Here is a 27,148-nt window from a genome sequence, read left to right as displayed (position 1 = left end):
CACACACACACACACACACACAGAGCAGCATTTCCCTCCCCCAAACTTTGGAATGTGTAAGCTTTGGACGTGATTCGATCTCTGGGAACTCCACACTGGATCTGTGCGTGTGTGACCTGTATTTTCCTAACTGGCGCTCTACATGTTAGTTTAATGCAAGATACAGTACTAACTCTCATGATGTGCTTACTTATCACCAACTCTTTAGAGTAAACGGTGTGTGTGTGTGTGTGTGTGGTAGTTGAAGATTGGCTGTTGTGGTGTGGAAGTGCATGAAGCAAGTCTGTGTGTGATGTGGTGGTTTCAGCAGGGGCTTTGCTGGCTCCCTGCAGCACTGGTCATCTGGTCTACGGTCACGTTTGTTCTCTCCTACTCCATCACTGTGTTACTGGGACACACAGACCCAGTGCTGCCTTACATCAGGTGAGTCTGTTTACCTGTTTACGTTTATCTTCGGAGGCCTTATAGGTTGATGTAATGAAACGCCCTAGAAGTCATCTTGTACATAGGAGACGAGCGCTTCTGGGAAATGGAAGAGAACTAAAGAGTTATAAACCAGTGAGCGCTTTCTCATTTTGTGTTTACATCCAGTTAGGGAAAGTAATTGCTATCGCTACAGGCTGTATAGTTGTTTTAATTATGCACAATGCAACAAAACGTTGACCTGTGTTTATAGAAAGTTCATCTGGCTGATGCATGCATCCATGTGGAGGTTAAACCCCTTTTGCCTTGAAATCTTGTATTTCTGCTCACAGTGACACGGCCACACAGGTTCCAGAGCGCTGTGTATTTGGGTTCATGCTCTCCGTCACCTCGTTCTTAGGTAAGGGTGACTATCAGACTGCAGGACAGGGATGTGCAGATGTCTTCTGTAGCCATGAAGTCATAGTTTGTGTTACATTTACATCCCATTTAACAGACACTTTAATCCTATTAGTACACAGATATACTTAAAAAAAATACATATGCTCTCTATGTAGCAAAGTATACAGTACTAAAACCATCTGCAATTTTGAACTCTAGCCTACTGATAAATTTGTATACGTGCCTCTATATACAACCCCAAATCAGAAAAAGTTGAGACGTTATGTAAAATGCAAATAAAAACAGAATGTTTATAATATACAGATCTCTAGCTGCAAAAAGGACAAATGAAAATGTTGACTTGGAAAATATATGTTCATTTTGAATTTGATGCCAGCAACATGTTTCAAAAAAAGTTGGGGTAACACTTTACTTGACAGTATCGACATAAGAGTGACATGACACTGTCATGACACATGAACCCTAGCCCTAAACCTAATTCTAACCTTTAACGCTAATCCTAAACCTAACCCTAACTCTTACCCTAACCCTAACCCTAATCATTGCCTTAACTTGTTATAACAAAGACCGAATGTCACTTAATAACAGAAGCGTTATGTCATAAACGTTTATCACTTGTTTATGACACATTCATGACAGTGTCATGTCACTCTTATGTCGATACTGTCAAGTAAAGTGTAACCAAAAGTTAGGATGGGAGCATGTTTACTATTGTGCTGCTCTACTTCACCTCTTCATTTAACAACATTTTGTAAATATTTAGGAATTGAGGAGACCAGTCGCTTTGAGTTTTGAGAATGAAATGTTGTCCCATTCCTTCCTAAAATATAAATAAATTGCCTGGATGGCAGTATATGTTGCACAAAATCTGTATACATCATTCAGAATTGATTGTGCCTTGCCTGATGTGCAAGATGCCCATGATGTAGACACTAATGCACCTCCACACCATAGATCCTGGGTTTTGAACTGAGCACTATAACAAGTTGGATAAGTTGGATAGTTTGATAGGCCCTCTCCTCTTTAGCACAGAGGAGTCCATGATTTCCAAAAAGAACCGTTTTCCATTTAGTTTTGCTCTGGTTTTACCTCAGTCCATTTTAAACAAGCTCAGGCCCAGATAAGACAGTGGTATTTCTGTATCACGTCTAAATACAATTTCTTCTTTTGCCTGGTAAAGTTTACATAGCATTTGTGAATTGAGTATCAAACTGTGCTCATATATGCTTATCAGAGGTTTACCTGAGCCCATACAATGATTTTCATTACAGAAACAGGTCTGGTTTTAATCCAGTGCCATCCAAAAGACCACGGCCATCCACATCCAATATTGTTTTTAGTGATGAATACAGTACCTCTACATCTTTACTCCCCGTCCCAACTTCTTTTGAAGCGCGTGTTACTGGTATCAAATTCAAAATTAACATTTCGATGAAATAGTCAAACATGTCATTTTCAACATTTGATATATGTAATGCATTTTTTTGCAGCTAAATATGAGTTTACAACATCACATTCTGTTTTTATTCGCGTTGTACACAATGTCCGAACTTTTTCTGATTTGGGGTTGTACGTTCACTGAAATAAAGTAAACCAATAGATCAAAAGAACAACTATGGTCTTCAAAGTGCTAATGGTTTTTGACATTTTTACTGCCAATCAGTAACCATATGGTAGATCGTTCTGCTTCCAGCATATCATGCTTGTGTTGTGCATTGTAGGTGCAGCCACAGTCTATGTACGGTACAAGCAGATCCAGACATTAACCTCACCAAGCGAACATGTCCTGCACTTGCTCAATGGTGTGGGCATCATCCTTGGTTTCATCAGCTGCTGTGGGATGTGCGTGGTGGCCAACTTTCAGGTAAGGGAATCTCCCTCCAACCCTCAAATGCAAAAGCCGGCAAAGCCTCCTTCCTCCCATGGTACATTCCTTTATCTAATTCTAATGCCTTCTTCCTTTCTTCCATTTGAGCTTTATTATGTCTTTAATGTGGTCCTGCTGCCGGATCCTTGATCGGAGGAGAATTATATTCTTCTTCCCTTATTTCTATATAACAGAAAACAGACCTGATTGGTGCACACCTGTTTGGGGCAGGGATGACCTTTGCGGCAGGGGCGCTGTACATCTTGGTGCAGACGGGCGTGTCGTACCGCATGCAGCCCCGTTTCCATGGAAAAGGCGTCCTGTGGTCGCGCACTGTGTTGGGCCTGTGGACTCTGGGCAGCATGGTAACCCGTATCCTTCTGTGGATTGACTGCCTGTAGCGTCTGCCGTGTGTGATGCCAAACAAACGCATTAGGGGAGAAGGAGCCACTAGAGATGATTAGAGTGAATGACACTGTGAGGGGGATGGAAAGAGTTCTGAGAGGGGCTGGAGTCTGTAGGTGTTATTGGTATAGCTGACAATTAACAGCTGGGGAAGGTGCCGGTTTTAGCGACATCCAAATGTGATGTGATGAAATTTGGTGTTCAAACCGTTATGAGTAGAACACTGAAAGTGGTAAATATTAAGGTGGCAATATATGCTTAATGTAGGCTTTTCAACTTGATTTGAAACTATTATTTTTAACTAATGTCGCGTTCATAAACTGTAATTTGCTTTGAACAAAAGTGTCCATAACCATAAACTGAACCATAAAATATTAGGTAAAAATGTGTTGAATTTGTAAGGTGGAAGAAAGGGTAGGTTGATATTTTGGAAAAAGGCAATGTTACAAAATCAGGTTTACTTTCAGTTTGGCAGAATACTTAATGGATATAAATTGACTGTGCCATATATGGGCATTGCACTAACCACAATTATGCAAAGACACACTGAGATTGAAGGATAAAGCTGTCTTTTCAGTAGCCCTTTATTATCAAATGTCAGAGACTATGCTGGCAGAACAAACGAGTATTTGTCTCCCAAACATCCATGAGGTTGTGACTGAAACCTGAACTTCATGCAGTGTTTGTGTCCTCCATCATCATGTACGATGAGGAGCCTGATGTGGACGTGACTACCAAAGTGAGCTGGATGCCCACAGAGTCGGTGAGTAATGGGAACGCTGCCCAGGTGAGATGGGAGATGGGGGCTGGTTGTGGACTCTTTCTAACAGTTGTGCTGCTGTTCCAAGCACTGTATTAATAGCAGTACCGGTACAAAGTTATCTATCTATCTATCTATACACAGGGAAGTGAAAACTGCACTAGTGATTTCTGATTATGATTGGTGCTCCCTAGCTGACCTGCTTTTCTTCTCTAATATGTGTTTGTTTGTTTGTTTGTTTGTGTGTTTGCTGTAGGGCTATGTACCTCATCTGGTGAGTGCTGCCGCTGAGTGGTCCCTGGCCTTCTCCTTCATCTTCTTCTTCCTCACCTACATACGGGACTTCCAGGTGAGGAGCCCATGTCACCCTCCCAACCCCCCAACCTGGTGCCTGCTGCCGGGCTGGACGCGTCATTAGATTAGGCTCATGAGATTGGGACTCATGAGAGGCTCGTGAGCGGCCACTGTCCAGCTGGCTCTGGGTTTGGGTGGAAACTGAGGCTAGATCTATATCATTCTTTACCTAGGGCTCTGCTGAGGGAAATGTTTAGACAATATCTAACAGGTTTAAAGGATTTTGCGAAGAGGATGTTTGAAAATGATGACTTGAAATGTTCACTGCTTTTAGAAACTTCGTCTGCGTGTCCAGGCCATCCTGCAGTGTAATCACCTCTACAACTACGCCCACTATGACGGACGAGTGCACGTTCACCATGGAGAGCGCTCTCCTCTGCTGGCAGGCAGCATCTAAGATTTAGATTCTAAGTAGCGTCCCCTGCTGGTGTGGAGTAGGAACAGCAGGTTTAGTCTGGATTGGGTCAATACACTGGGATCTCTACATCATCACATTGCACATGTGCACATGCACAGGCATATCATGACCACATGATGAAGGAACTTTATGGAGATTGTGGTCTCCTCACTGGGTAGTTATTCATTCGCCCTGAGGATCTCAAAGACCTCTGGTGAACTGTGAGATTTCTGGTTTAAACCGAGCAAAGGCACAAACACAAAGGGTGGGTGGGCCGGACGGTGCAGGTTAAACCCAAGCATTCAGTAAATTGTATGTACAATATGTAGTTCATATATCTATGCTCTGTTGTAATATCAGTATTAGAAGCTTTTCTACATTTGATCTAAAAGGCTACACGGCTGTTATTACTCTCTTTTTTTTTTTGTCATGTAAGCGAGCTTGCCCGAGGAAGCGCTCAGAGAACACATCTTAATGAGATGAAAGGCTTTGTTCTCAAGTCTCTGTGATGCTGGCCTTGAAAAGAAAAGCCTCGCTTACAAAATATTTTTTTTCTTTGAATTGTTGCTGACATGCGTCAGTTCTTCCTTGAAAACATGAGCTCTAAAGCCCACTGTCTAGGCTCTCGCTCTCTCTTATCTGTGCCTTAAAGGCAGATAAGGAGATCCCATATTAATGATTACCACGGTGGCAGAGGATGGGAGGGAGAGAAACAAGGAAAATAGGAGGTGGAGAAAACAAGTGGTGTGGAATGACTAAGGGATAACATGATCTGCATGAGATATTATTTATTTAAAAATACACTGCTCAAAAAAATTAAGGGAAACTTAGTTTTCCACAATTGTTAAAACAGATTTTTTGAAACCTTCCACCCTTTTCTCCATTCTCAAACTACATTCACAGAATGTCTGACAGTTCTTGCAAAATAAAACACTCGCCTCAAAAGTTTTACTTGTGCTCAGAACCAAACAGTGTCAGAGTACCGATCCAGTGTATGATTGAAGTGTTCCCTTAATTTGAAATAATATAATTTTTGAGCAGTATATTTGTTTGTGGTAAAGGAGGTATAGCAATAGCTAGGATCCCCAATTTCTGTCTTTAGTAGTAAGTGCTAATTTGTAATACCACAATGCCTTTTGGGATCCTGTTGTACAAATTCAGCCATACAACACATAGGTATACACTCAGCCAAACAACTAATTCTCTACTTGTAAGATATTGAAATGCAATAGTGTTAGCATGTTCCCAGGCTAGTTACGTACAAAGAAACACATTTTTACCCCACTGACCAAGTTAAACCAAGATCTGTGGTGAACAAGCTAGCCAGGGATAGGATAGACAATGTAGAAAACACAAGACTTGTGCTGAATGTTAAAACATGATTCAGGTTCGACAACCAATGCGGGCTCTTCCAAACTAAAACTTTTTTTTCTGATATTGAGCCCTTAATTCCACAACACATAATATCAACAGATGACCGAGTAGCACAGGATGTACTACTACAGAAATGTAAATATGTTTTGAAATGTATACCTTCTTGTTGAAAATTCAAGCTGTGTACAACTATGGTTAAAAGGATGCAAGTGATAGCATCATCTCTTTCATGGTCTTTATTGTACCACATGTGGCCAGAAGATGGCAGATCAACACTAACCTAATGGTAAGGGAACAGCAGTTAGCATTTTTACTAGTTCATTTTTATTGCAAAAAATATTATAAAACATTATCAACAGTACCATTAAAAACCCCTCCTATTATTATTATTATACTCTGTGGTGACAATAATGGCTCAGTTTCCGGTACCACCAGGAGCACACATGTTTACAGTCCACAAGACCCTGTCTATGCTGAGGACCAGCCAGACATTAAGAAAGTACAGAACAAGACAGTAGCACATACACATTATAAAACATACACAAGGAAGACCTCAGTCACTCTACGATATCCAGTCTCAGTCACACTATCCTACAACAAACAATTTAAATAACCTACAAATAATTTTACTCCTAAAATGTACATTCCTAGAAATGATAAAACCTCCCATGTCACATTCTTATTTCTTTCCACAGTATTAAGAGAATAAACACCCTCTCTTTTAGTGTTTCTTTGTCTTCTCCTTCTTCATCTTCTGATGATATTCAACAACCTTCTTCTGGAAAAACCCTGAATGAGAGGGAGACAGCTCTGTAAGCCAACCGTTCCACACTGAGACAGACACTTCAGTCAGCAAACACTCTAAAGTACAAAGTCAATTGATAATGAGGGGTCCAAGCCGTAAAGCTTGTTCTGATTCTTCAACATACATTTTCCAAGTATGTTTTGCGGCAAAAACCTTAAAACATACAGTACCCTCCAGAATTATTGGCACCTCTGCTAAAGTTGACTAAAAAGAGGAATATAAATCATCTTTTGGAAATGGATCTTAATGCCTTAAAGGAACCATATGTAAGATTGTGGCCAAAACTGGTCCTGCAATCACTTTCAAATTACTGTAGAGCGGTGTATCCCCTCCCCCTCCCCCCTGACACTACTAACTTTGTGATTAGTAGATAGGTAGAGGGTGGCGCATCAGGCCAAAACACAACATTACATGACAAAACACAACATCAGTTGAGGGCTGCAACTTTACTTTAAAAATGACAATATCCTGGCCGGACTACTGTTGTCAGTGATAAGTATTTGAAATGAACATGATTTCTTAATGTCTAGTGACATATTAGGGCCATTTTATGATTAATTGAAATACATTTCTTACATATGGTTCCTTCAAGTAAAAAAATGAGTAAATACCCAACCTTTAAGGACACCAGTATTCTTTGTGAATGAATAATGTATCATAAATAAATAAATGTTCTTCCTTAAAGGTGCTCTAAGCGATGCTGGGTAACGTCACTTCTGTTGACTTTCAAACAAAACAGAACGCTACCTCGCTACTTCCTCCCCCTTCCTCCCGTGCTGCTCCCGTGCAATTGAAACTCTCCTAAATGTGCATCTCATCTGTGATTTGCTAGAACAGTTTGTTATATTTTTGTGGGCTAGGTTTGGCCAGGTTGTTTTTGTTGCCGTTTTTGGAGCCTGGGCTGTCCAGAGATCGCGTTTTTTTTACAGTGTATTCAGGACACAGACAGCTAGCGATTGGTTAGGTGATGTTTGCAGTAAGTGACATAAAATGTTTTAGCCTATTTTAGAGCACCTTTAAAATACAGGGGTCAGTATTGTATGTTATTCCCATAGAGGCAGGCAGATTTATTTCATGGATCAGTTATTTCATGGATCCAGGATACCTGATAAAGTTCCTTTGGCCTTTGCAATTAAAATAGCCCCACATCATCACATACCCTTCACCATACCTAGAGATTGGTATGGTTTTATTTCAGTTAACCTATTAGCTGTTTTGATTTGCATTGAGCTCATTGAGCATCAAACCAGCTAATAGGCTAATTGAAATAAAACCATGCTTGCTTGCTTGGACCCTGATAATCACAGATTGCAGGTTATATTTTCATGTGTGATCATTTCCTTGTGCAATACAGACCTCAGTGCCCAAGGGTTCCCTGTCTAGTGTGGAAGCAGGGGATTAATCAGGCTAGTGCACTGTACCTTCCTGAGAAGCAGGCTGCTGTTCCACCTCCTGGATGAAGAGGTCAAACATCTGTGACTGGGCAAACTTCTTGACGAAGTGGCGAGTGCTCTTGGATTCCAGTGCTTTGCAGAAGTTCCTCTGCTGGAAGACCCCCGGCTCACCAGGCTTGCGCAGGATGTGATGAGAGAAATGGCCGACCGTTTTGATGAAGAACGGGAAGAAGGCTGCGGGCACCACCCTATTCAGCTCCTCCACAGCTGCAATAAAAGCACAGCTGTTTAGGACGTAGACCCACAAGAACTTGTTTTCATGAAGATATACACTACCGGTCAAAAGTTTGGGGTCATTTAGAAATTTCCATTCCACTCCATTATAGACAGAATACCAGCTGAGATCAGTTGCATTGTTATTTTTTTATCAGGGCAGCAGTTTTCAGATTACATTATGTGCTTACATAATTGCAAAAGGGTTCTCCAATGTTTTCTCAGTTAGCCTTTGAAAGAGATATCAGATTAGTAAACAGAATGTGCCTTTGGAACATTGGATGAATGGTTGCTGATAATGGGCAATGTAGATATTGCATTAAAGATCAGCCATTACTTTCTACAACAGTCGAGTACCCTTTTGCATTTATGTATTATGCATAATTATGTGTACCGGTATGTATATTATGTATAATTATTGCAACCCCTAGAGCCGGCCCTGATTTGCAGTATTAAATCAATAGTTTATGTACTGTAAATTAAGTGGTATAACAAACATTAACGTAAACCAAAAAGTTAACATTAGTCCCATTTATACTTGATACAAATGATATTTATAGAATGATCTGCAGACTAAAGTATTTTTAAAGGATATATTCAAACGCCTTCACTTTATGACCAACTGCGGCAAGTAGTACATAGTACTCTCTTACAAGATGCAGCTTTCAAAAGTTAAACACTTTTGCAAAGATATTACCAAACAAAAACACTCTGGCAACAATGGCCATTTCCTCAGAGATCTCTTGCACAGACATGAGAGAACTGTTCTACTGGCTGAGCTAAAGAGAGTGTGTGTGTGTGTGTGTGTAGCTCTGAAATGCTCTTATGTTTTCAGTTAGCTCTCAGGACAGATTGATCGGGACTCACTAGCTTCCTTTGGTCTAGTCTTTAGTGCCTGCAGAATTTCATCTTGAAGCTTGTGTGGAAGAATAGTCTTCTCGTCTCCAATCTGTGTACAAACACATCACACTCAGACATCACACTAAGCACAACAACTCAATGTAAATTAAATGTGTAGACAAATCAATGTCTGTATAGCTACATTCACTGGTATAAAGACAGAGACAGAATGATAATGACCAAACATATTAATGATCTTCTCACGGGAAATGTATGTTACTCACTTTTGCGATGAACGTTTCCTGTCTGTCCTCTGATAAGTCAACCACCAGCAGCTGAAAAAAAGATGGCAATAAAAGTGTGGTTTCTTCCTATAACTGACTCTGTGATCAGAGGGTGCAAGTGCAGCCTGTCCCCTTTAGAGGAGAGTTGAAGCTATACACATTACTGCTCTGCAGCTTATAGCCAGGGGTGGGAGATCCCATATTAGAACTTTTTATGAGAATACGATGAACAGGGGACTTGAGGAGGAGTATATTAAGGCATATTGGCAAATGAGAGAGAGAGAGAAAGCGACTTACATCACTTTGGTCCGTAACAAATTCTAGCAATCGTTTCTGCACACCCAGCAGATATGGGGTTGGTGCCATAACGACATCGATGAGGATCTCGGGGACAATGGGGATTAGGGTGTGCTGCCACGTGAACGGGGACAGTAGTACGGCGACAGCATGAATGACCTGAGACAGGGTACTGGGGACATGAAAGGGCGGAAGGACACAGAGCACAGAACAGGAGTCACAGACTTATGGAAAAGAACTATAGGAATCTTGTAGTATTTTGGGACATACTATAGAAGTACTATACGACTGTACTATAGGAATGATAGTACAGTTGTACTATCACCCCCCCCCCCCCCCCCCCCTTACATGTTTCAGACCGAAAACCTCGAAAATCTTGTTTACGGGGCTGGTAATGGGGACACGTGCAAACAGCCGAGACCACATAAAACTACCCCCAAGTCCCTCTAGTGGAAACCCGACTATTGATTTACTTTAGTTCTTTTCCTTAAGGGACAGCACCACATAGTACCAGAGAAATCCATTTAATTCCAACTGCAGGACCTCTTGCTCTCTATTAGCTATATTAGTCTGTTGTTTGCTATATGGAGCAGAGATACACTGGTGAGCCGAAGAGTCCATTATATGGAATGTTCATAGGATCGTTCCATTTGGAATACGTTGATGCATTCCAGAGGCAGTGACAGGTTTTGTGAGCCCTGCTCTTGTCTTGTAGGTATGGAACTACGCTGATGGCTTGTTACGTTTACTGACAGACTAAGAAGTGAGTCATCAGCAGCAGGCAAACATGCCTTAGCTTGTGATTCAGTGCATATGCTTATGTACACATAGACCAGATGTCGGAATGTGTGTGTGTGTGTGTGTGTGTGTGTGTTTGGGGAAGGGGGCAGGGTGTGTACCTGAGCTCATCTGCAATAAAAATGATGCGTCTCTCCAGCACGGTGGCAGCGAACACCTGCACCACTTCCTCATCACTGAGGCAACGGAACAGCGTACGGAAATCAACGTGCTCCAGCCATGACTCCAACGGCCGTGTCAGACTGATTATCTGCACACAAAAACATGCACACAACCAGTCAGTGACAGACTAACTCAAAACCAAAACTTGAGTGAGTGAATGAGTGAGTGAGTCACCTCTGTGCCAGCATCAGGGATGAAGCTCTTGATCTTTACAGTGTTGCCAGGGGCAGGAAACGGTGCCTCTCGCAGGCTTTGCATGAAGGGGTACACCATTGCCTTGGAGATCTGCCGCCGTTTCTCTACCTCATCAAAGATCTACCAAATGAGAGAAACAGACCGAGAGAAAAAAAGGGAGGGGGTGAGGGGGAAGAATAAGAGAAGAGCCAGGAGTAAAGTAAATTAGCCAAACTAACAGTCACCTGATTTATAAAGCTGTTTTGAAAACACCTATTTCTGTTTCTGTTCTGTTTCCTTCTATGCCTTCTCCGGTAGTGTTAGATTTTTGGTTTGCTCAATAAATGTGTTGGTCTTGGTGGAGTTGTCTTACTGTTTGCCTACAACATATGTACAACATATTTACAGTCATGTTGAGTCAAACCGTACCGTACATCATATATTGTCTAAATTAGTGAGACAACCCCATGTGTATGCTTGCACATATTTAGGGACACGGAAGACATATCTGAATTCTACAGTAGGAATGAAAGTGGAGCTTCAATTCATACAGAATTCTGAACTCACACTGGACATTTAGTACTTCCAATCACACCCTACACAGACGTGCCAAACGGACTTTCAGACTGTACAGGCCTCTTTCTTTTCCTGTCTGCTGACCTTTGATTTCTCTGATTTTCACTAGGCCTGAACGATTTATTGCATTTGCGATAATATCGCGATATGATGAAACGCGATTTTCAAACCGCAAAGGCTGCGATTACGCTTCGTAATATGTGACGTCACCAAAACGCATTTATACTTGCGCTTGCCGACGCACCACTGACTCTTCACACCCACCACTGAAGAAGCAAAAAACGTAAACAAGAGGACCAGCTAACAGTGTCAAGAAAGGTCTGATCAGTAGAGCTACTTTGGTTAAAAATAAACCTCTTCATTACCTTTTGCTCAAACCTGCCATGTCCCTGGTTCTAGTTCATAATTCCCCTGTGCTGCTACTCTGGCTGGTAACTTCGTTCACTTGTCCAGCTGACGATTAAAAATCCACGACTGTTTAGGCTGCACAGCAGCCATTCACCTGTGCACTGGGGACTTTGTTTACTGGAGTACAATGACAGTGGGGGCATTTGCGATATCCAAGGGGGTTGGCGGCACAAACATTTCATCTCACAGGTAATGCATTGATGCATAATGTTATCCGCAAGTAGTTGACACAGCTAACCACCAAAAACCCAGCTGTTCTAACATTAGCTTACCAGCTAAGGCTCTAGGCTACATACATGCTGCTAACTGTTGATAACTTTGCCTGTTAAAAGAGTTGTCTCCGCGATTGGCTTTGTTGTGATATGCAAACTAGTTAATTTACATGCATGGTATTGCGCTGCGGTGTTGATGATGCTAACCTTTAGTTAACACTGAGTGGAACAGTCATTTGGCCGCATTTATTTGTGCTGCAACAATCTACTAGCCTAGAAATCTAGACGCACCCTAGCGGCGGCAAATTAATTTGCTCAGCCTGTATGTCTAGTATCAAACCATAGGGATTTCTATTGGCTGACGCCGTGGACCTCATCCAATCACAGCGCTATATTTTGTTAGAGAGTCTTAATGTGGGCTTAACAGGATAACGACAGTCCTGCGACGGTGAACAACAAGGAAGGTGGCTATGGCGAACGAAGAGCGTTGTTTGAATCGGCGTTGGCGTCAACTTTGGAGAAGTTGGACTTGTGCTTTTCTTTGAAAGTTGAGCAACACAATGCACTTAAGTCATTCCTTTCGAAGAAGGATGTATTTGCCGTTTTGCCGACCGGATACGGATATGGTCGTAGCGCTGGCCTATTGCATGCCTAGGCAGTTTGAAAGACAATTCTCTGCCCGCCCCTTGGATTAAGCGAGGTGAATGGTTCGATGCCAGACTATACATTTCAATGATATAGGATGGCCCGCCAGGCTAACAATCTACAGTAGTTTGTTCCGATTCACGTGCAAGCATGTGTGCAAGTAGCCTACAGAGGAGAGGAGAGGAGAGGAGCGTGTGTGTGTGTGCGCGTGTGGAGAGCACAGGACAAGGAGAAGCCGTGTCAGTGCCACTGCATGTAGACCTAACTGTTAACTAACGAAAGAAGATCATATCTACATGAAATTGTAAATAGAAACAAAATAGAAACGTATAAGAATCATTTTTTCATCATGTTTACAAGGCTGGAAGTTCAACAAATATAGGTCTACTAATGTGATTAAAATAGTTAAATAAAAAATATTTCATTCATCAATCTTATTCAATGACCTAATGCCATCATAACATAGGCCTGGGCTCCAGAAAATAACAGTTTATGTTTAACTTATCTAATTTTGTGTTGGTCATACTATAGAATAATTAATTGCTTGTCTTTGTTGAATAAGACAGAAGATAAAGAGCTTAAAAATAATCGCATATCGCATCGCAATTGCAATATTGGTGAGAAAAATTGCAATTAGATTTTTTTCCAAAATCGTTCACCCCTAATTTTCACACACCTTTTAAAGTCACAGACACCACACTATCCTAATCACTCTCTTCAGATCACTTGGACTTTGCTTAGGGCTGTAGGGGAGCTCTGATCCTCCTCACCTTAGAGAAGAGACCGAAGCAGGCCAGCGAACTGATTATGCAGTAGGCTTCTGGAGGGCGCGCCCCATTACCATGTGGCTAGAAGAAAGAAAGGAAAAAAAGAGAGAGCCAGAAAGGGAGTCAAGGGAGGGGGAAGAGAGATGGAGAGAGAGAGATGGAGAGAGAGAGAGAGAGAGAGAGATGGAGTATTGGTTTAATGCTTCTGAACAACAAGTAGTTACGGAATGCAGTTAGAGGGGTGAGGAGCAGATAGTCACCAATAGCCTCCTGCAATAGCCATTCCTACGGCTGCCATCGACTTCAGTCAAGACAAAGGAGAAAGTCTCACTGATCAGGAGAGAGGAAAGCAGTATTAGGACAAGTACATCTGGGGGTTGGGAGCAAGCAATATCATGTGTGTGTGTGTGTGTTAGGGCAGCACCTGCGGTACTCCGTAAGGGGGGCCCAGTTGATGCCTTCGGGAAAGCAGAAGAGGGTGATGGCCTTAAAGGTCTTCTCCTGCTCCTCTTTCTGGAAACGCACCAAACCATCTCTCTGGTAAACACAAAAAGAGAGAGAGAGAGAGAGAGAGAGAGAGAGAGAAAGAGAGACTGTTAATGACACGGACATGGTCACCAAAGCCTTGCTACTAATAGCATCACTTGTTTGATCATTGTGGCTACAAGGCAGCTCTTGTACAGGCTACTTTTCTGACAATATACTCACTTTAGGGAACTGGTATGTGATCTGAGGCTCATATGCTCCCTCTTTGCTCTTCTTCAGGCTGACTACAACCAAGTATTCAAAGAAAAACTGTGCACTGGAGTAGCGCGGCTCCTTGCCTTTGCTGTCGTTGAGATCGAGGTCAGCAGCTGGAGCAGGCTCTGCCTCCTTCACCCCTGTGAAGAGAAGCACGCGATTTGTCAGGTTAGGCTCAGGCCAGTGAAGGTTTGAGATGTGTGTGGTTGATTCATTGGATTAAGTGCACTTTCAAATAAAGAATCTTGGAATTGTTTGCAGTTGTGCTATGTGCTCCTCGATCTCATACTATCAGTGCAGTAAGCAGGCCTAGCCCCAGTGCACTGTGCTGGCGGAAATATGAGGAATGTGACATAATAAAAGTCACATAGAGGAGAATCACATGTTGCACCATTCAATTATGGACTTATTTTCAACCATGCCTGTTTCAGAAACCGTAACATTTTGAACCTTGTTCACACTCTCTCGCTCTCCTTTATTGGATTTCTTTTGCGCTACCGATGTCAATCCCACACCAAAAAGCTGCACTGTCAGCAAGTAATCGGAAATCTCAAGGTCAGAATAGGATTACATCCTCATAGCAGCTTCTCTACCATTTCCGTTTCTATCTTTCCATGTTAATGCATACATTTTTGAGTGAAGCTGTCTGCCAGTAGAATATAGAATAGTCTGAATGAGTGACCAAGCAAGGGTAGAGCTAGAGCACTAAAATGGACATCAAGTTTTACTGACCATGGAAGAAAAAGAAAGTCTGTTTGGTGATGGAATGGTCAAAAGGGGGAAAATAAAACTGAGCCCGATTTACTGCACAGCGAGGTTTGGCATTAAATATTTACTCAGATATGGTCATATTTAAGCTTCACACATGGCCATACGCAGAATGACCACATGAAAATAAATCCAAAACCTTACAAAGAATTTTTTTTAGAAAACCAAAACTCTCCTTACACATTCTTTGAGAAGACAAGCTCCCCACTATTTTGTCTAAGACTATTGTCTGCCTTGTCCTTTCTTTCGAAACACTGCCTCAAAATGCCTGGCAGCCATGCATACACACACACGCACACACACACACACACACACAAAAGAACACCTCTTTGTCCCAACATAACAGACACAATAGCACAGAAAGTAGTTACAGGCCATCAGCTACCTTTACCATGGCAACAGTCACCATGTGTGCCAACGTTTGTGTGACTTCCATCTTTAGTGAACGAAAAGAATGTCCCTTTTAAATGCAACCACGGGAGACTACTTCCTCAGGTCTTAACTGGTGGTCAACACAACAGTGTCCAGTTTTTAAAATGTTTAATTGAGTGGTATTTCCACTACATGTAAACACAGTTAGCACACACATATTTAACTTTTGTTAAGATCTTTGGTTAAGACCAAACCCATATGGGATTTTGATTGGCATATTAAAAAAAATACTCACTGAAACTCTCAACCAATTTAAGTTTCTTTGGCAATAAAATGGCCATGAGTCACAACTCATGGGGTAGGTGCTGCAGGAGGTCACAACTCATGGGGTAGGTGCTGCAGGAGTCTGGATATCTGTTTATCTGATGCTCTGGTGTATTGTGGTGTACAGTGTGATGTGTGCTGAGAGGGGACTGAGTGTGGCTGCCACCAGAGCGAAGATGGGGAAGGGTGTCGGGACCAACAGGACTGTCTGCGCTTCTACAGGAAACGCTGGCGGATGTCACCATGAGACAGGGTGTGTGTGTGTGTGTGTGTGTGTGTGTGTGTGTGCAAGCGTGTCTGTGTGCATGCGAGAGAGAGAGAGTGAGAGAACGAGAAAGAGAAACATATGCATGCATCTACGCACATACACACGTGCAGAGCTTGAGCATACACAGAGCATGTATGCATGCACGCATGCACACGCACACACACACATACACACGTGCGTAAACACACACTCACTCAGGCAAGCACACAGTAACTGATGAATTCACATGCACACATCTAGTGTGTACTGTTAACGTGCTAAAAGAGCTGGTCGGCCGGATAACTGACATAGAGAAGACGCCCGGACTCCCTCACCATTATTCTAGGGGATTTTAACAGTGCCAACCTCACTCAGGAACTCCCTAAATACAGGCAGCATATCAGGTGTCCCACCAGGGACAAAACCACACACTGGACCACTGCTACAATGTCTAAAGGATGCCCATCACACTGTTTCCCGTGCAGCTCTAGGACTCTCCAACCACTGTCTGCTTCATCTTATCCCAACAGAGATCCCAGGCAGTTGCTCTGATGAACGTCAAACAGTCACAGAGCAAACGCTCACCCTCTTACACACACTAGCACTCTATGATGTCAACACTGTTGGGAAATTGTTTACCTCATGTAACATATCACCCACTACATATTTATTGCTACTTATATATTTTTATTTGCACTGAAAATCCCTGCACTATATCAAAAACTGCACAGTCAATACAGACATTTCAACATTCCTTAGGTTTCTCTTTCAAATTGAATATTTCTTAATTTCTCTTCTAGTTAATTTCCTTTTAATCTAAAATCTGATATGCTCTTTAGTCTATTGTTTACTCTTATATTTGGATGTCTGTAGCTACATTGAGAGCAAAGGTTGACCAGAGTCAAATTCTTTGTTTGTATACACAAACCCGGCCAATAAAGCTATTCTGATTACAAATCCTGTTCCTTGTACCTGCATGTGTTCTGATTTCTTATATCAGTCAATGTTAGGGATGTAAGATGTAAGTAAATGATTAAGTTCACGATCCAATATTCTCACATTTTTTTTAAAACATGATTTATTTTTCTCCCCCATCTCAACCGTTTCCCTTTTTCCCTTCTAAATCTGGACCCATTTCTATCGACTTTGAGCCGATCCATGGTGCATTGTTACATCCATATGTTCTGTATCTGAATTGTAAAGCCTCATACATGTATTACTGTACTTGCTTTGGTAATACAGGTGCCTTTTGAATTTGAATTTGAGAGACAGAGAGAGAGAGAGAGAGAGAGGAAGAGAAAAGCATGTAAAGCAGGTGCCTCTTACTATCTCTGCTGAGCTTCCCCCTGAAGGAGGACCAGGCAGAGCTGAGCCTCTTTTTCATCATGCTGCCTGGCTCCTCATCCTCAGTCCCTGTGAATCCACCTGCAATGGATGCACAAGCGCAAGCATATTAGCCCAGAAACTACACAGCATTTTGCATGTTCTATTGCTTTTCACAGCTACAGAGATCCCTCAACTGCAAGCTGCAGTGTCAGTAATCTGCTGGATTCATGTGTGCTTAACTGATGATGTGTGCTTAACTGCTGAACTGCCAGAACTGGTGAGTGAGAGAGAATATGTGTGAGTCTGTATGTGTATGTATGTGCAAGTATGTGTGTGTGTGTGTGTGTGTGTGTGTGTGTGTGTTGCCTGGAAGCAGCTGACACTAGAAATGATCCAATCCAAATCTTGGCAAGATCTATTCTTGTCACAAGTTGATGGATCCTCGCTCTGTAGAACGTCAGTGAATCTGTAGACCTGTGTAGAGTGTTTTTAGTGGCTTATTTCGATCTCTACACTGGTTATGTAAACCAACTTTGCTTTGCACTTTTCTTTGCTTTCCATTTATTCTCACACGCCCATTTTTATGTGTGCGAACGTTTTGCTTTTTGAGTGGAAACACCAGTTTTCTATTGCTAAATGTTGTGGACCACAGGACCACCAATATGTTAACTGCCTGCCGGGGTTGAGAGAGTAAGGTAACCTTAGAAATGCATCCCATTGATCAGGCCTGCTGTAACTAGCAGCCCTTGAGGCAATGTGCTTGGACATGTTAAAGCAGTATCGCCGTGCGTGCAAACGATGTTACGTTCCTGGGGTTGGGTTTTACAATCCTGCGTTTCACTTTTACTCTTGACCTACGCTACAAATTAAACGGGACGAATTATTTATGACAAACGTCATTTCTTAATCCATACTAACAGTCCACAAACTCATGTTCTAACCGCTAACTAACCACTCCCGACACTATAACCAATACAATGCTTAAGGTATGTTATTAGTGTGAGGAGGGCGGTCATTTCTGTTGCATGCCCATGCCACCGTTTTAAGTCTGTAAACATTACCTACCAGAGATAAGATCAGACAGAAAAGCGAACAGGCATTGGCGTAACGCAACCTACTCAAACAAACGCCACCAATTGGGACGATCTTAAACCGTAATAATATTAAGGACACGACATGTAACTTAACAATAATATATATATATATATATATATATATATTATTGTTAAGTTACATATATATATCTTTAAATATATATATATATATACTTAAAGATATCTGCCTTAGATTTAAGATATATATTTGATCTCTGTTTATAATAGGCTACAGCTTGCGGGGCAATGACACACACTTAAACAGCTGTTTGTTTCACCACGGCAGCCCATATAGTCAATTCTGCAATAATGCAGATAATGCACATCATTGGTACTTACTCTAGAGGTATTTCCAACTCTTCACTAGTAGAGTCCAAAACTTAAGTTTAGCGATTCTTTTTCCAGCACGAGGTCTCAGTAATCCAGTCCAGCGAAAGTAAGGAACAGTGACTGTAGGCTTATCATTCCATATCAGCAGTGGACCATACAAAGTTATCCTAAAGTTACTGTAATTTAGCCTACCCTATTAATCAGGTTTTTTTTGCTCTATTTATTTTCCTTGACGGAACTCCAAGTCGCAATTCCAGCTAATCTTCAGTCGTCTATTGCGTGAGATAGGGGCAGGTTCGCCTCCCCGCGCAGGTTGAGACTTGCTCATTGTCAATGGACCAATGGAGGACTAGTGGCAAGATAGCAACAAAGCTCACTCAGAACAGAGGTAGGCTAGGCTAATATAAATTCTCAGTAGAACAGAGGTGAGTGTGCTTCAACTATTTTTGTTCAACTTTTGCTTGTTGTTTAGGCTCTACTAATCCTTTCTTTAATATGTTTTTTTATATTGCTGTTGAAGTAAAATACCCTTAGGCTATATCTAGGGAATAACACGTGGGATGCGCTGAGATGCAGGATGATGATGAGTCAGACTACCTTCTGCTATCTCTGTGGGCTGAGCTGATAAATAGTCGGTAGCATCTTCTTTGAAGGTTCCTGAAGGCAAGTCATCATTCCCTGAACAGAATAGCATAATTAATCTGGAGATGTACACAGTGACACATAGGCTAGTCTATAGACTAGGTATGTATACCTGTCATCAGTTCACTAATTATTTTAACCTTACCAAAGTAAATCACAATGTCATAGGAAAAACAGTGTGTTTTTTTATTTTGTTCTGTTAAGGTAAATGTGCTAGTGAATGTTTGTAGAGGACTCACCCTTTCGCACTCCATCCCGAACAGAGGAAAAAGAACGCAGACCTCTCCTAACAGAAAAGCCACCTCCATCACCATCAGACGGTTTCCCTTAAGGCAAAAGATATTCCTCAGGTCGCATCAGATCCATTCATCTTCATTCAAACATAGATCTTCCATATAGCATCTTTTAGTCAGTATCAACTGCAATGATTTTTTTATTATTATCTTCGATTAAGGGTTGGTTTCACTAACTAAATTGCACAGTTCTCCTGCGAACAGCATTTGCTGTCCAGTGTCACATTACAGATGTGGAGTTAGACTTAGTCATCTCTGTGTCAGCTGGCGATGTTGGTGTGGAGAATGGCTCATAACATTACAAAAAGAGAAAGAGAGGAAAGTCCTTGAACATACTTTTGATACGGAGGGAACTGAAGCTCCAGGCCCTCCTATGGGACCTCGCGGCACCCTCCTCTTCCGCCATGTCGCCCTGTCTGGACAACAAGAACCCATCTACTCATCAGTGTCTCAGTGATGACCTGTAATTGTGTCATTGCTAACACCTCCCTTCCCAGCTTTAAAGAGTTACTGAGTGAAGATGAGAAAGGACAATCTCAAATTATCTTATTGTTATTAGCTTCTTAGATTGTTTGAGTGTGGTTTTCAGAAATGGAAATGAAAATCTGTAAGTGGAATTGAAAGTGAATCGTTAGCGTTACAGTCCAGTTTCCATAACCCAAATGTTTGTCTTACTCTCTGTGTGTTGTAGTTGAACCATTTAACACAAGATCTTCTTGTGAGGATCCCTGATCTGATTTATGAAAATACAGAAGCGGGGCACTTAGATTTGTTTCAGTAATGTCTCAGGATCCTGTTCAGTGAGTTTTGCTAGTAAACATTACTTATCATTTCATTGGTCCCTTGCTGCCTGATTTTCACCTGAAACACTATTCTACAGTTTCTTTGTTGACTCCGGTTGCCACGTATAAGGCTTTGTTTGAGCCTCAGGCACACCCTCCTGTCCAGGTGTCACATGAGGGAAAGGAGTGACTTAAGGTCTCCTACCACGGCAGTTGGCTCGAGGCTCAGGTGGTAGACCACACCTAGTTGGATATAGCTATTTGAATCACACATATACACTATGATTTGGGTCAGTAGACCAGCAATACGGTTTCAGGTTTTGTTTTTAACAGTGTCGGGAATGTGATGCAAAACAAAAACCTGACTGATCAAAACACTGTCTGACACGTCTCTTTGTAGAGACAGACAGAATGCAATTAGTAAAGCAATGTAACAATAGATCAATAAACAAAATCAATACAGTTCTCCTATGTGTTACCACACGGGAACAGGGGTACTGTTGTGAAGAGAGATCACCCCATTAACCTGCAATATCCTATGTAGCAAGCATGGGAACTCCTCATCTAATTTCGTCATGACTTCCTGTGTGCTGAGAGAAATGCTACCTCGTCTCCCTGGTTTGTTTATTTCTGTGTTTTAGTGATGGGAGTCTGAGGCAGGACCTCGTCAGCTCTATATATAGCCAGCGGTATTCTCTCAGGCCCTCTGTGCCGCTCCATATCTTTTAGCTGGCGCTCTGAGGGGATCGCAGGCCGCGCTTTATAGATATGATGAGTCAGAACAGCGCTGTTTGTGCCGTCACTAAGTTGGTTTGTTGGAGTCCTGGGAGAGGCTGCAAAGCATCCGGAAAATCCACAAAGAGGGTTATGTGTGCTCTAGTCACTATTTCAGTCCGATCCTCTGGTCAGATCTTTCCAAATAATCTGAATTTTTGTCAGAAGGTCAGCATTGGTGCTGTCTGAGAGGGCCGTCTGGAGATGTCTTATGGGCTTTTGATTTTGGAGTCCCAGCAAGGTTTAAGCTTCAGTGTGACATAAAACTTGGCACTTTGTAAGCCAAGACCAATAAGTGTAAGTTAGAAGAATCACATAGAGACCTGTGTATCTGACTGCACTGATCATAAATCTTGACTGCTATTGGTGCAGGGGGAAAGTGTGCTTTGTGTTTGTGTGTGCGTGTGTGTGTGTTTTTGTGTCAGGGGGGAGGGTGGTGTCAGGCAGCGTCAGGCTATGGGGGTGGTATGTTAAATTTGGGTCAGATTGTTTTTGAAGGGTCTCTCTTCTTGGCTTTTGCCCCTCCCTCTTAGCTCAGGGGTATTTTAATCCCCCTGCCCCTTCCCCCCACTGGGGCTCTCTGAATGGGACGCCGGATGTGTCCAGCTTCCACCCCTCCAGGGAGAGTAGGGACATGTCTGTACGGACACGTTAAAATGGTCTCCTCCCTGTCTCTCTCCCTGTCTCTCACCCTGCTGTCCCATCCACACTTCTCTACAGCTATCAGATGCCCAGTCCTCTGTGTCCTCACTAACATCTGGTTTCCTCCACACATATCTATCACCTCTCTGACTTTAGGACATACGGTTTAGTCTGCTTCACTTTTCTGTCTGCTGCACCTGCCAACCCTATCCTCCATCTACTCTTCTCCACTGCAAAACATATATTTTCCCTCTGGACACAAAGAAATAATCAACCAAAATTGGCATGGGGTGCTGAATCAATGAATTGGACTACCCGATGGCTTGCATAAGTCCACTACAGTGACAGTTGACATTGCACAGTTTATTTTCTATGAGAAGTGGCCACTGGCCAGCATGTTTCATTCTGGAGTTTTGGCAGTTTCTGTATATAACATGCATATCATATTCTTAGCTTAGTCTTTTACACTCTCTCTCACTCTCCACAAAATATAAACCTAAACCTAATGACATGAAATTCACCTGCCTGGCCTCAATAGATCTGTTTCAGACTTTTGTGTTTTCTGGAACCGGTAGAGATATGTCTAAAGTAATGGGAATACATACAGTGAAGATATAGAGGTCGCCACAGAGACATTCAAGGAAGCACTCCGCACCGCATCCAACACCATGAATCTCACGACCGTGAGACACAGCAGCTATGATTGTGTGGAGTGACCACTGTATGATCTCGTTTTTGATCGTCTATCTTCTGCTACTTCTGCTTTCTGTCATTTCCAGAATCTTCTTAACTGAGGAGCGGCCTAGCATGCAGCAGCCAGAAAAGTAAGTTATTAAGTAAGTATAAGTGAGTGTTTCATCCCGTGAGGGAAATTTGGTCTCTGCATTTATCCCAATCCCTGAATTAGTGAAACTCAAAAAGCACACAGTGAACACACAGTGAGGTGAAGCACACACTAAACCGGAGCAGTGAGCTGCTTGCTACAGCGGCGCTCACAGAGCACTTTTGGTGCTCAAGGGCACTTCAGCCGTGGATGTGGCCATGGGAGAGTAGTTCAATTCCCAGCTACCTGTTTCCTGGAGCAAGGCACTTAACCTCGATTAGCTCAGGGGAAACTACCCCTGGCAAAAATTGACAGATGGAAGTCACTTTGGACAAAAGCATCAACCAAATGAATGAATGAAAGTAAGTAAAGAGTATACCATAATGAAGAAATAAAGTCCATGTACTGTTCAACACATAATGCTCTACAAATCTTTAATGCACAGTCTTTTGGCATACTTGAGCACCTGATGAAATTCAGGGGCCAAAACGTGTATTACTGGTTTTTACAGCATTAACAGTGTACAGTGTATTTCTTCATTGTGACACTTTAACAAGTAGCCAGTGTGATCTCAGTGATTTAAAATGTCTCACCACTCCGATGCATACAGCTGCATAACTCCATCATAGCCACTTACTTGAGTCTGTGTTTACCTTCATCGGAAACAACCACAGACAGGAAGCTTTCAACCAGAACCTTCCCTGCATGCGCTTCACATGAACTCTTAAAACGAATGTGTTGAAAACAACACAACTTGCGTTGTTTTAACACATCTCTGTGTCCAGATAGGTACAACACAAGTTTGTGTTGTTTCCTTTTTTATTTGTTACTCAAAATGTGTTGGAAATAACACAACTTGCATTGAAAACAACACAACTTGCGTTGTTTTTTTACACATCTCTGTGTCCAGATAGGGACGCAAGAGAGTGTCGTACAGTATCTCTATGCTACAGCTCTGCAGTGAAAATACATCAGAAGCAGTCAACCACCACAAAGGCATGTTGAGCTTAATTTCTTCCCACACCCACTGGTGCTACAGTTGTTAAGCAATTATCATCGCTTGTCAGTGAATCTCCACAGCTGCTTATTTTTAGGACATTTTGTGTTTGAAACTTCATTGCAGTAAATTTCTGATGATGGGCCGTGACCAAAATGAACTTATAAAATAACCAACCTGTAATTTTGACTCCCATGTTTGCAGTTGATACAGTGGCTATTAGTAGTCTTGTAGACAAGTATCCTCTTGCTCAGAGACACGCAGCCAGTTGGAATGACTGGTTGTGTGGTAATGAGGGCCTGTTCAGCAGAGGAACTCGCCTCTCAGCCAAAACTCTGCCAACAGATTGAACTTGAGCCCAAACAGCTTCACTACAGCAATGCTTGCCATCTACCACTAACTCTTGGAAGTGCCTGTTCTTGTTGTGAACACTTGTTCTTATTGTGAATACTCGTCCTTGTTGTGGCTGTCACCTAGCATCTAGATATTCAGTTTGATTTTCAGACGAGTTCAGGTTCTGTTTCAATAAAAGAGACGATCCGAAGACGTTTTACTTTTGATCCATGTACAAATAGGGCAGTGACGCATAGCTTACATACATCAGTTCACTAGTACTGTCTGCAGAAATATACAACTTTCTAAAGTGATGATGTGCTAATGGGGTCTTATAGAAACAGTTGGAGAGGATGCTTGGGCATGCTTGTAGTGCTTGTCACCAACAAAAGAGGAAGTGACACAGTACAGTAGTGCCGCCCATGCCTGCCAGGACAGGAAGTAAGAGTGAAACCGGGATTGTTAGCACTGGTGCTGAAATGTTTCTCAACTGAATCCTCCCATGTCAACATGAATAAAAAATAAAAATGTCTTGATTTGAACTACTATTAACTTGCCAAAAGAATCATAGCAAGTTACGACTAGCTGGATGTACAAACAAGAAGGGCAAGACATCTTATACATGTTCACCATGTTCACTGTTCATTCATGCATTCTATTATAGACAAAAGCAGAACACCTGGAGTTGTTGTATTATGATTTGATACTATTTGAATAATGTTTTTCAGTGAGGTTAAGGTCAAGTTTGGAAAATGTGCGGAATGTTGTGCCTGATATATCCAAGAGCTGAGTTGCACAAGTGTAAACATTTGACATTTGTCATACTGTCTTCATTGTTTTTTGTTCTATTGTCTGTAGCTTATGAAACTATAAGTATAAGAATATGGGTTGTTACTGTACAGTTTATGTCTTCAATATGGCTATTGCCAAGAATACAATATGTCAGTAATGTGACATGTTTTTGTAATGCATGCCTGTCAGTATCACTGCTTATGTGCTGGTTATTTTCCATTTGCGTGTTAAAAAGACACAGTGACCTAACCCATGTTCACACCACTCCCTGTCCAGACCACAATGCCAGAGATTAGAATGAACCAATTAATGTGTCTGTTTGCAAAACACACATCAACATCAGGTGTAAAAACCTCTACATACCAGTGTAAGAGAACCTTTAACAAGCTTAGTATAACTCACCTCAGTGCTGGGAGATCAGAGGGTGACCCTTATAGATCCTCAGCAGGTGTGCACTGTGTTTGCTGCACCTGTCTGCTCAGTACCTGTCCTTTAGCTTTGCCTTAGCTTCATCTGAGCAGCTCCCATAGCCTCCCAGCCAGTTGTCAGCGTCCAGAATCCTCCAGGTTCAATGTCACACGCTCACTCACAAGTTTCTAAAAGCGTCCTCGCCGTCCAAGAGAGATGTCGAGAGTGTGTGTGGAGCACCTCTGTGGAGCGGCTCACGCCTGGGGTAGAGAGCAGCAAGCGTTTGAGGAAGTGTGAAAGAGAAAGCGGACTTTGCTTCATGACCTAGCCCGGCAAGGAGGATGGGGGTGGGGGGGTTTTGTCTCTGCAACTGAAGTGCAACCTGTTAGACGAGCGTGACCATATACCTCCATACAAGTCTCAAGCATGGCTGTGTAAGGACTGTGTAAACTTGTCTTGTTGTCTTATGGCCTGATTTAACTGTGCAACTCATGCACGTAGTGTTGACTTTTCTGCTGAGTCATGTGTTTATGTACCAGTGTCACTGCTGTTGATCTTGTCAGGGGGACAGAGAAAGTACGAGTAATGGGAGGTGTAGCTCGATACTCAACAGTATCTTCATGAAGTCTCAAGGACATGTGAGGACTCTGATCTCTCTTGACTGGGGCTTCTTACAGGTGACCTACCTGTGCACTTGTTTTATAGGCACACATATTCATATTTGCAGAGGCCATAGTGTAAAGGAAGTATAGTGTTTCAATGAGAGAGGTGGAGGTGGGAAATTATTTGGGATGATGAACTTAAACACAGTCATGTAAGGCTGAAGACAAATTGTGCACTTGTAATGGGTAAGTTACAAAGTGCTATAGCCCCTCTTGCTGGTGAACAAGCAAAACTGCAAATAAAATGTCATGAGTGACTAATTATGTCTGCTTTGCCTTAGGGAAATCTGCTGTCAGGATAGACCACAATAGCCGTTGGCAGGGGTTGTCTGACAGAAGGTTCAACATGGCTGCACGCAGGGCCTTGTGTGGAGCTAGATGTTGCTCTCTCTATTTGGACTCCTGAAAGGTGTTTGGCTTTGTTCCAGACCAGGGGAACCTTGCTTGAGCTGCTCTGTTGGTACAACACAAAGGGTTGACTGGGGATATGGGATGTTGTAAAATACTCAGAGGTTTGCTGGGATGAACGAGAGGGTGATCTGTAGGCCTATTCAAAGGTGGTCTGAACCCCTGTTCGGAAAAAATATCACCAGTTGGACAAGCAGTGGTCACATACTCACCAGATATGATCTATTTTTGTCTGGAGTGTTTACGTAACCTATAGGGCACAATGACAGTTATTCATTGTTGTTATTCCTCACTTAAAGGGACACCAGGCAACATTTTCGTGTTAATTAATCATCTTCGTATGTCGGTATATGGTTAAATGACTCATTACGAAGCAGCAAAAACCCTTGATGGAAGACGCAAAGAAAAGGAAAAGAGCTTCAGACCGAGCGAGGGGGAGTTTCGTAGAGAAAAAGCATCAGGCTTGCCTGGTGTCCCTTTAAAGGTGCCAAGTGGAATTCTGTAGGCATTGCCTTGCATTGTATTTACTGTAATACAGCGTCCACATGTGGTGCATTGTGGTATTACAAGAGAGCCAGCCGGGTGGTAGTTGGCTTCAGGATTTTTTTACATTATGTCAAAACTGTTGTTTCTTCACATTCTGTTGATATTTCAAGGTCATTTTGGATGTTTTAAACTAAACAATAAAAATTACCATATAGTACCTTTAAAAATGTCTGAGTCTGCATTTGTGCTGAATAGCTGGAGTTGTTCATGGCCCAGTCTGTGCCATT

The 27,148-nt window shown here is 42.2% G+C and overlaps 2 protein-coding genes across 4 annotated transcripts; one reads left to right on the top strand and one right to left on the bottom strand.

Moving 5' to 3' along the window:
• The first annotated feature begins 1 nt into the window (after window position 1).
• Window positions 2-5,432, top strand: LOC121714310 (DNA damage-regulated autophagy modulator protein 2). Of its 2 annotated transcripts, XM_042099618.1 has the most exons (8): window positions 2-103; window positions 311-423; window positions 756-823; window positions 2,547-2,689; window positions 2,887-3,064; window positions 3,778-3,860; window positions 4,114-4,206; window positions 4,486-5,432. In XM_042099618.1, the coding sequence occupies exons 3-8, from the start codon at window positions 799-801 to the stop codon at window positions 4,606-4,608; spliced, it is 645 nt and encodes a 214-aa protein (XP_041955552.1). In that variant the 5' UTR covers window positions 2-103; window positions 311-423; window positions 756-798; the 3' UTR covers window positions 4,609-5,432. The 2 variants fall into 2 exon arrangements, with proteins under 2 accessions (XP_041955552.1, XP_041955551.1); XM_042099617.1 differs by having other exon boundaries at window positions 2-423.
• Window positions 5,433-6,203: 771 nt separating this feature from the next.
• LOC121714305 (DENN domain-containing protein 2D-like) lies at window positions 6,204-25,635 on the bottom strand. 2 transcript variants are annotated; one of them, XM_042099609.1, is made up of 16 exons: window positions 25,300-25,635; window positions 20,091-20,170; window positions 19,701-19,787; window positions 19,417-19,497; window positions 17,396-17,494; window positions 14,326-14,498; window positions 14,042-14,154; window positions 13,878-13,947; window positions 13,621-13,698; window positions 11,010-11,150; window positions 10,775-10,923; window positions 9,876-10,047; window positions 9,579-9,629; window positions 9,322-9,403; window positions 8,209-8,448; window positions 6,204-6,771 (listed from the first exon to the last, which is right to left on the bottom strand). In XM_042099609.1, the coding sequence occupies exons 2-16, from the start codon at window positions 20,158-20,160 to the stop codon at window positions 6,704-6,706; spliced, it is 1,674 nt and encodes a 557-aa protein (XP_041955543.1). In that variant the 5' UTR covers window positions 20,161-20,170; window positions 25,300-25,635; the 3' UTR covers window positions 6,204-6,703. The 2 variants fall into 2 exon arrangements, with proteins under 2 accessions (XP_041955543.1, XP_041955544.1); XM_042099610.1 differs by lacking the exons at window positions 19,417-19,497; window positions 19,701-19,787; window positions 20,091-20,170; window positions 25,300-25,635 and adding an exon at window positions 18,829-19,082.
• Between the last annotated feature and the right edge of the window lie 1,513 nt (window positions 25,636-27,148).

The sequence above is a fragment of the Alosa sapidissima genome, chromosome 7 (assembly GCF_018492685.1).
Source record: "Alosa sapidissima isolate fAloSap1 chromosome 7, fAloSap1.pri, whole genome shotgun sequence".
In the NCBI taxonomy this organism is placed as follows: domain Eukaryota; kingdom Metazoa; phylum Chordata; class Actinopteri; order Clupeiformes; family Clupeidae; genus Alosa; species Alosa sapidissima.
This window is presented reverse-complemented; position numbering and strand designations above follow the sequence as displayed.